The following is a 9,743-nucleotide window of genomic DNA, read 5'->3' as shown; positions in this document are numbered from 1 at the left end:
ATGATTTAGGTTGTACCGCTAACATGGTCGAGCAAGGAGCATCTCAAATGGAATCGGGCATTGCTAAATTTGATTAAGAGACGCTCACTAGCCCACAAAATCAATGATGGAAGAGCAGCATGAGCAAGCCTCCGATTGTTTCGTTCCGACATGGAATCCCAGCAACCCCCACCACCTTGATGCTTCCTCTGGGTTTTTGTTTAATCTTTCTTTCTTTGGTGGCTGTTCTCGTTTGGGAAACACCACCTTCCTCGCGGTCAGGAAGATGAAATAAAATGGAAAATTACGAAAAAAGTCATAAATCTATTATAATTGTGTTAATTCAGTTCTAAACCTTTTTTTTTTCCAATTCAGTCCTAAACCTTTTGCATTTGTACCGATTCAATCATAAACATTTTGTATTTATGTTAATTCAGTCAATCCAACCAACTTTGGTCGGCCAGCACCGATGGGGTACTGATGTGGTAATTTTTAATAATATGTTAATATTTTGTCAAAATTTTTCATTTTCATTTTCTTTTCTTTTTTTCTTCTTCTTCCTCCTCCAGCTGATTGCCAATCCAACGAGAGGCTAGAGGAGAGGGCTGGCCTCGTCGGCACGGGACGAGGCCGTCCTTGCGTCCCCTAGGCGAGCTCGGACTCATCGTCACCGGGCGAGCTCGTCCTCGTCCGGCATCGATGAGGGCAAGGTCTCATCCCTCGCCGGCCCTCTCTTCTTCTTCTTCCTCAACTGGAGGAAGAAGAAGGAAAAAAAAGAAAAGAAAAAATAATTCAAATTTTTTTTAGAAATTGCTACGTCGGCGCCGACTTCTAAGTCGGCGTCGGCTAGTCAAAGTTGGCTTGATGAACTGAATTAGCCAAAATGTAAAAATTTTAAGACTGAATTGACAAGAAAAATTTTAAGATTGAATTAGCACAATTGCAATAGACTCATCACGTTTTTGGTAATTTTCCATCAAATAAAACAAAATGAAGTGATGCTTTTGTACTCGAAGGAATCTCTATTGCTCTATACTAATTTTGAACACAAGGTTTGCACTGGTCGCATTAGAATATCCGCCTCGAAAAGTTAAGCTAACGGGTGGAAAGAGAACACGTGTATATAAACAGCATATAGTCTCTATAAATAAGCGATGTGTCATACTTGTCCCCTTTGACATGAACGACAGATTAGGGACAACATGTAGAATTCGATGAGCGGGGCCCAAACATGCAAAACAAAGCGGGGCAAACCTGGATCTAATACTGGTCTGGAATGTCCAATCCAAAAACTTAAGTTAATAGATAAAGGGAGATCACATTCGAGGCGGAACCCGAATCAAATACGACGTTAGAATGTTCAATCCAAAAGCTCAAATAAATAAATGAAGGTAGATCACAAAATTTTAAATAATATATAGATCACGTAGACAATATGAGATACTTTCAACACATTCGATTCATGTCCATGGAATGGCATCTGCGGCACAATTCATTTTTGTCACGTTGGCTACCAAAAGCGACACATTGAATTTGTTGTCTTAATAAAAAGAATTTCAAGGTGACGGAGCAAACGCAACAAACGGTACGTGATAAATATTCTGTCTCGTATTTGCCTAAGCCAATAGATGTATGAGATTTTATGGGATTACTATTAACTATTCTGAAAATTTAAGGTGTTAAATGAGGTTGTTAATTAATATTTCTATATTCTAACGAAGCCATCTTAGTCCCATTGATTCTCAGCTTAGAAATTGGCTCAGACGGCAGTTAACGTTCACTAGAGATCTTGGAATTTTCCTCTCTTTTTTTTTTTTTTCTCTCTTTTTTAAACCTTATTGGAAGAAGAGGCATAATCAGGTGAGGTTTCGACAGTCGGGCATGTGAACCTGAGAAACCCTCATGAACAAAAGGGTAGCAAAAGGGTTTATCCGTGGTCGGTGCAATCTGCAATAATATCGAGTGGCACGAGACAAAGCTGTCCTTTTATTAAAGCGAATTTGGACCGAGCAATAAATTCCCAATTTCCAGTTTCTTGTGATTTTCTTGCTAACATCGTCGTTCCACGGCTTAATCGGATCATTTCTTGGCGAAATAATATCTTATGTGGTAATGTAGAGAAGGGGTTGTTAGCGCCGATCGCTCTTTACCTATGTGGAAATATGTCTCAAGTTTGAGCCCGAAGCGAAAATCTAGATTGAATACGTATGAACGTCCGTAGAAATATAGAATTTCCTGTTTGGTGCTGGATAAGAAATAAAGTTTTCTTCATTTGTTTTGATATGAAATTGGCATGCAAGAGTTATAAGCCAAGGAAATAAAAAAAAGAAATAACAGAAGTTGACTTCTGTTGGGATTCGGAAAAGAGATTTACGTTGACCGAATTTGTATAATGGATTTCCTTTATCGTATGGGACTTTCAAGAAGGGTTTTTTGGCTATATTTTTCATATATATAAGGGCAGTTATTTTGCCGCGAAAAAGGAGCCGTAGTTGATCCACACGTACAATTATTGAAGCGCCGTTTTCTTCACGAGTGTTTGGCAGTGGACATTCTCGTGGAATTACATCAACTATTCAAGTGTCGAAATCGATTAAAATCTTGTGCGTTTAAGATTTGTGTAATTCTTTTGTGAGGTTGAGAGATTATTTCATTGGGAATTAAGAAGGCTAAATACTTGTACGTTATTGATTGTAATTGGGACCGGAGAATACCGAAAGCGTTTGAGTAACTCAAACGTGATTTATAATCTCCGTTTATCGCTTGTTCTGTAGTGAAATTCGTTATTCATCTTCCCGTGAACGTACGTCTCTACAATCAAATCACGTACATCTAGTGTCCGATTTATTTTTTTATTTTATCTATTTATTATTCAATCGTTTGTTCTGCGTAATAACCTTAAAAAAAAAAAAAAAAGGAGGAGACTGTTAGTGGCTACTATATCTTTGTTGAATTACCAAACGCGACTGAGTTTCGGAAATTAGATAAACTACTCTTACGTTGCAAGAAAGACAATCATGTGATGCTTACATCACTCAATGCGATCGAGAGAATTTGTGTGGTTTAATGACAGCGGCCCGACTCACTGCCCGACACAAGCGTCACACCATACTTTTTTTTCTCGAGCCTAATGCCTCTGGCTGTCTTTCACCAACTCCAATCGGACATACAACTTGCGTTTTGGAAGATAATTACGATAGTAAAACTAGAAGAAGGGTAAAAAGAGTACCTTGCTATCAACCGTCAACTCCCAGTCTCCCACAACTCAAAAATTCACATTCAAACAAGACATTTTCGTGAAGTATCATAGGAGCCTCGGTCGGCCTTCGTTCTTCCTCGCCTCGGCCCACCCAAGCCCTACCAGAGTTTTAGTTTGGTTCTGGATTTCCGAGGTGGGATGTGTTTTGGGTTCTTATTTCAAAGGGGCAATGACATCCGAAGTATTGAGATTCGTTGCACAATCATAACAAAGTAAAGAATAGCGAGAAAGAGAAATCAAAACACAAATTTTATCATGGTTCATTCTTAAACTAAGGTTACGTCCGGTAGATAATTTCACTATAATTAGCACCATGCACCTTTCATTACATAACTCAATTACAAGAAAAAAAAAGGTATATATAACAAAAGCTATTTATGAGTCTAATGAGCAGAACCCACGTGCTTTTCTGTCGGTGGGGAATATGAACCCCACCCCAACAATAAGAGCCCGACTTTTTGCCGTATTATAAATCAAAGAGATTTCAAAAGGTGACAGTATAACAGTGTAACGATGCAATCTTAACCACAAGTGTTATGAATAATAAAAAAAAAATTGCAATCATGGAGTGATTCACATCTGTTCTTATGTCTTAGCATTCTACCTATCACACTGTTATGCTTGTAGGACCCTAAATCAAATACCTAAATTCTTCCTTCATTCCATCGAGTGCCTCAACTTTTCGATCGAATACCACTCTTACATTGAAAATTTTGTCCAACTTGGGCAAACTACAACCACGACCTCCTACTCGGAGATGCCAGCCGCCACCACGATTGGCACTGCCGCCACCACCACCAAGCTTCGATCGCGGCACCATTCGAATGGCGGCTTACAATCCAGAAGTCGACATAGGAGCTCACCGACAGCCAAAGATCAGTTGCTTGCACTTTTAGAACCGGAGTAGCTTTCCAACTGCTGCTTCACCACGGCCAACAATTTCTCCCAGTCTGCTGGTGATGTCGTTTCCCTCACTGTGAATCACGCTTACAACTCACCGATATTTGATACAAGATTAGGAAACATTCTTCAGAAATGTCGTGGCCAAAGATCTTGTCAAGCAATTGAAATGTTTCTTTAGTGCTTTGATTTTCTTTTCAACGTGATTGTCTGCTTCTCGTGGATGAGATCTCTTACTACCTAAATTTGATTCAAGGCACAGACTGCATATCCTAGCACGAAAGATGGTACCAAGCATAGGGTCGCAGAGGTGCAACATGTATTGGGGTACCAATGGCAGCTAGAGCTTGTTGCGCCGAGTTTCATGCTCCAAACTGCAGAAATATCCTTAAGAATAGTGCTTGCGATCTTTTCCAAATTTTTCCTAGTGGAGGATGCTCTCGCGCATCGATTGAAAATGCAAATATAAGTACGTGGTAGTACCTTCTTATAATACAAAATGAAGCATCGAAAATCATTCTCTATGCTACTTTTATTTTTCTCTGTGCTTCAAAAACATTGTCTTTTTTCTCCGTATCTCTTGCTTTTTCCCTTCATTTTATGTTGCAGAATCTTAGTTCACTCTCTCGAAGAGCACTTTGGCAATGTGGGAATCGATTGTCCCAGCATCACAGTGGGCAGTGTAGTAGAAGCTCCTCGTGACTGCAAAGAATGCGTCCTTCAACTCTCTATTGATCACGGGCGTTGAATCCTGGAGCACCAGCTGCACCAGCTCTTGCATGGCCGTTTCCGTTTGGACGCGCTCATTTTTGCAGACCTCTTGGGTTTGGTGGCGAGCCAAGCGACGGCAGATCGCGTCAGCAAGGTTGCAGAGATGGTGGTACCGAGGATGAGAAGAGAGGTCGTCTGAGAGAGCGGTGTTGCCGCCAGCGCCGAGAGCTATCATCTGCACAAGGAGCTCGACGACTCCTTTGAACTTATCTCCTTCCTCTCCATACCCCAGCAGCCACTTTTCCCACTAGATTATTGTCATGAACATTTCAGAAAAAATAAAAAGGACAAAGAGATCGGGAATTCATACTACAGGTCTTACCACAGCACGCATAGGATGGCTAACGTCTATGCCACGAGCCACCAACGCTTGCAATGAGAGCTGGTCCAGGGTTCCGAGCAGAGTTGCGACCAGCCCTTCTCCTCCCGTATCGGGAATGGAGCTCCTGCAATACTCTCTTTCGACATGAGCAAGGTTTCTCCATAATTCGTTAACCGAAGAAAGAAAAAAAAACGGCAATAACCCAAGTGATTTTACCTTCCATTTATGTGCTCCTGTTTCTTGGAGAATTTTCTGAACTCGTGAACGAAGGCTCTTCTTCGCTCGTGAGAAGTTCCCCCTCCCTCAAGACACGAGGCGATCGTATCCACCAACACGCTCGTTTTGGCCCAGGCAAGCCGCTCTCTTGCCCGTTCCGGTTCGTAAATGCTCGCCGCCGCTGTGAAATAAGAGTAGAGAAGAGTCTTCCAGCTTGTCCCAAAGTCCACGAGTTTGCTCTCGCAATACCACCTGCAAAAATTGCAGATTTGCGTTGGCAAATTTTCAATTACTATATGTTTCGTACCCTTTGATTGTGGTGAAATCACCTCTGAAAATTGTCCCATTCCGAAAGGTGCAAAGCTTGGCAATTGTTGTAATCCAGCTTTGCGAGCTCCAGATAGACATTGTTGTTCACGTACCCCATCCTGCCATTACATACAGGAAGATTGAAAGTTTAGCAGTTGATTAGAATTTGACCATTGCTTTTTCTTTGTATATTTCTTCTCGAAAAAGGAATGAAAAGTAGAACTAGTAAGGACCGCGAAAAAGGAAATTAAACGAAAGAGAGGAAGCAAGAAGAACCTGTAGAGAGTCTTGCCAATCCAAATGTCGCTTTCGCCGCCATACTGGTCTATGTAAAATCTCATCTCGACACGGGGTAAGCTCGCGTACCATGGAACATCCAGAGCGTACCCGACCTTTAAAAGAAAATTTCATTTTTGTGTTTTCCGACAACAGAATCCCGGAAATCGAATGAAGGATGACAGAGCATATACCTCGCCGGGTAAGTCCTTGGTTATGATCCACTTATCGACTAGCTCGTTAGCTTCTTGTTTCCGTCTCAAAAACTCCGCCGCATGTCTATTGGCGTCCTCGAGGATTTTCTCTCCTGGGAAGATCAACTGAGAGGCCCTATAGAGATTGAACATTCCGGTGACCGCCTCCGTCGACTGCCCCTCAAAGCTGGAGAACTCATTTCCTCTCTTGAATTGTTCAAACACATCTGACGACACCCAATACAGCATAAACATAATTACTTCCACCGATTATCAAATGGAAGAAAATAGAAAGACGAGCAGGAAAGAAACCAAGGAGCTGTCAAGTACCAGCAGACACTCCATGGCCATGGAGTCTCAAGAGCCTGAATCCCATGGCGGTGTCATCAATATCAGTGATTCTTGAATTCCTTGCCCAGCAGATCCCTTTATCACTCCAATATCTGATACAATATTCGTCATATAGATTGACGCAATTTGAGGCTCAATGCTTAGATTTTGGAAGTGTGACAAAAGCTTCAATGATTTTAAAATCAGCATTCGTCTCTTGTCCTTAGCCATGTCTAGAATAATAATCAACAACTTATTCCAAGCACAAGACGAGGTGCAGAAGTAGTCAAGCATTTAGGGTTTCTTCTTCTTCTTCTTCTTTTTACCTATAAACGTAGCCCATGCATTCTTTGATCTCTTCCTTGAAGTATCTTGAGACTCCGAGTCGCTGCAAGCGGTCAACGGCCCACAGATGCTCGAACAAGTCAACCGGATACACGTTCGGAACTAAACAAAGTTCACAACAAGAAACGAGGTAAAAAGAAAAGTCAATTTCTCTTTGCTTAATTAATACTTGCAGATGACATGCATCAAGTGACATTTTTTTCTTATTTTAAAATATATTTGAGCTTTTGTTAATTAATACATCGATCAAGGCCTCGTATGATCACCTCCTAACTAGAAGTTAAGCTGTCGATAATAATTAATAGTTTCCCAAAACAAAAACAAAAAAAGTGATGTTGGTACTACTACTTCCCGGCGATCTTATCGCGAATCAACAGAAATAGTTAACAAAGTGTAAAAATACAAAGTTAACTGCAATTAAGGATCCGTTTGTTTCGTGAAAAATGAGTTATCCTAAAAAATGATTGAGTGTATTGCTTGAAATAGTCAGTCAATGAAAAATATTTTCATCACGAACAACAATTTATGTCCAAACATTTGTGTAAACGATGAAAATATTTTTCGTAGATCCATTTTTGTCGGCGATATAGGCAATCGTTCTTTTTTCAAATCACTTGTTTTTCGCAAAACAAATGGAGCCTGATCGAAGAAGCAGATTACCTCCTCCATGGAATCTTTGGACAGTCCTCCTTAAATAATTCAAGCAACTCACATCCCCGGTTTGCAGGAATGCAAATGCAGTGGCGGAGGGAGAGAACAAGAACGACCCATCTGCGTTCTTCAATTTCAGAAGCTTTTCCCAATTCAATCCCTTCATTCCTTCCAAGCTATGGAGTAGACTTGTGGGCACTTGGTGCAACACGTCGCTCGGTATCCTTTTTATGTTTTTTTGGGTATCACAACAAAATAATTACCAGAGTTAACCCGAAATGGGAGATTTTTCCTTTGAGAGGAATAAATAAGCTAGAGACAACCATCACTACTAGAAGCTTTGAAGGTAGAATTACCAAAAAAATCTTAATCTATTGCAATTGAGCCAATTCAGTCTTAAATCTTTTGCATTTGTGCGAATTCAATCCATATGTCAAATTTTGATCTGCCAATGCTGACATATAATTTTTTAATAATATTTTTGAATTTTTTTATAATCTTTTTTTCTAGAATTAGCCCAAGAAGGGCAGGGCGCCGCGTCACTTGCTAGCCCTAGGTGAGGGCGTCATGGCCCTCACCCGAGCGAGGCCATCGCGGCTGTCGTCCCTCACAAGCCTTAAGTTTTGGGGGAAGAAAAACTAAAAAAGGAAACAGAAAAAAATTTTAAAAAAATCTAGATATCATTAAATCATTATTTTAAAAAGTCCACGTTAGCGCCGGCAGCACCACGTCAGCGATTTCCGGCCCAAACTGGCTGGATTGATTGAATCAATGCAAATGCAAAAAAGTTTAAGACTACATTGGCAAAAAAAAGAAGAAGAAGAAGTTTATAACTCAATTGGCTAAATTTCTTACTTGTTGAGCTTAGTATTTCTGATCGCATATATCTCTTCGAAGACCGGAGAGTCGTCGCAGACCTTGATCTCCAATTTCCGAGCGGTCTCGACAAGTGAAGGAAAAGTAACTTCGAACCCAATGGGCATATGGTCGAGCTTCTCCTCTCCGAGTTTAGATATGTTGTCTTTGAAGAATGATATTCCTGTCAAAATCACCAAAAGGAAAGTTAATTATATATCCCAAGATGAGAAAAGAGCATTTGTTTCTGTCGATGCATGATATCAACGAGTCAACAATTTTGACGAAAGATGTTTACTTTTTTTTTCTCGAGAAAAAGGAAATTTCTCACAGCCCTATTGAAGTAACCATTGATCGATTTCAAATTCACAAACAGCGAGGGAGATTTTCCTTTTCCTTTGGTCGTAAATGAAAGAAGAAAAAATAGAAGAAAAGAATTGCCAAGAACAAAATATGGTCAGGCACACCTTTTTCACATTTATCAGGATGGATCTTCCAGTACTTTAGAGCTACGACACAAGCCAAGGTGTTGAGGATTCGATCGTGGGGAAAGAAGAGGAGATCATCGCCCCAAGAACCGTCGGGATGCTGATTGTCTGCAATCCATTGAAGAGCTTCCGGGAACTGAGGGTTGCCACTCCTGTCGACGTCCTCTACAAGAGCAACCCAAGCCGTGTCGTAGGCCGATGTACTTATCTCTCCGTCGCTCATCGACAGAAACATCGACTTGATTGCTTCGACTCGTTCCTCAATCTCACTCGACAGATAACCAACCTCCATGAAGAAAGACATGTACATATCATACAGCACAATGACACAATGTTCAGTATTCGATCATGTTAATATTCTTTTAAAAATTATCTGATTTGACGCCTAATACCACGTTAGCATGTCACTCGATGTATGTGTTATGTTGGAATAAGCAATCACAATTATCTTCTTCCTGATTTACATCAAAATTGACTGGCGAAGTCTATTGTCGACTCCGAAAGTAACTGTAGTTGCGGAAAATGGCAAGAGCAAAAATGAAACAAGACATTACCTTAACATCTCCTACTCCCATGCCATCCTCCACAATCTCTTGCCACTTCATAATTGGCACGTCATATTCTGCCAAGCCCCAAAAAGTCCCACAAGCTTTATGCTTTTATTACAGATGTTTTCATTCGATTATAATTCTCTTTAGATTATGGTATATTGACATTGTTAGTTAGGTCTAAAAGCAAAAGAAATATAATGAGGTGGGCGTGATGATAGTACCTTCGGTGAGAGGCTCGGACACGGATCTACATCCGGGGCGAATATTGAGGCGAAGTCGCTCTTTGTAAAGCCAAAC

General features: G+C 40.6%; 1 protein-coding gene across 1 annotated transcript; it reads right to left on the bottom strand.

Moving 5' to 3' along the window:
- Positions 1 to 4,748: 4,748 nt before the first annotated feature.
- On the bottom strand, positions 4,749 to 9,503 carry LOC115756956 (ent-copalyl diphosphate synthase, chloroplastic). The gene is made up of 12 exons (XM_048273018.1): positions 9,450 to 9,503; positions 8,875 to 9,181; positions 8,408 to 8,591; positions 7,562 to 7,776; positions 6,883 to 7,003; positions 6,557 to 6,669; positions 6,227 to 6,453; positions 6,033 to 6,148; positions 5,777 to 5,875; positions 5,448 to 5,699; positions 5,232 to 5,355; positions 4,749 to 5,156 (listed from the first exon to the last, which is right to left on the bottom strand). The coding sequence occupies exons 1-12, from the start codon at positions 9,498 to 9,500 to the stop codon at positions 4,752 to 4,754; spliced, it is 2,214 nt and encodes a 737-aa protein (XP_048128975.1). The 5' UTR covers positions 9,501 to 9,503; the 3' UTR covers positions 4,749 to 4,751.
- Positions 9,504 to 9,743: the final 240 nt, after the last annotated feature.

The sequence above is a fragment of the Rhodamnia argentea genome, chromosome 1 (genome assembly GCF_020921035.1).
Source record: "Rhodamnia argentea isolate NSW1041297 chromosome 1, ASM2092103v1, whole genome shotgun sequence".
Taxonomy (NCBI): domain Eukaryota; kingdom Viridiplantae; phylum Streptophyta; class Magnoliopsida; order Myrtales; family Myrtaceae; genus Rhodamnia; species Rhodamnia argentea.
The sequence above is the reverse complement of the archived record's forward strand: the minus strand, read 5'-3'. Positions and strand labels throughout refer to the sequence as shown.

What these genes read in the sequence shown, in the direction of transcription:
- LOC115756956 (XM_048273018.1), bottom strand. Translation starts at nt 9,500, where the DNA reads ATGAAGTGGCAAGAGATTGTGGAGGATGGCATGGGAGTAGGAGATGTT. An exon ending in AGAAATACTAAGCTCAACAA is followed by an intron (nt 7,777 to 8,407) that starts GTAAGAAATTTA and finishes AAACATAAAAAG; the next exon opens with GATACCGAGCGACGTGTTGC. An exon ending in CAGGAGCACATAAATGGAAG is followed by an intron (nt 5,356 to 5,447) that starts GTAAAATCACTT and finishes AGAGTATTGCAG; the next exon opens with GAGCTCCATTCCCGATACGG.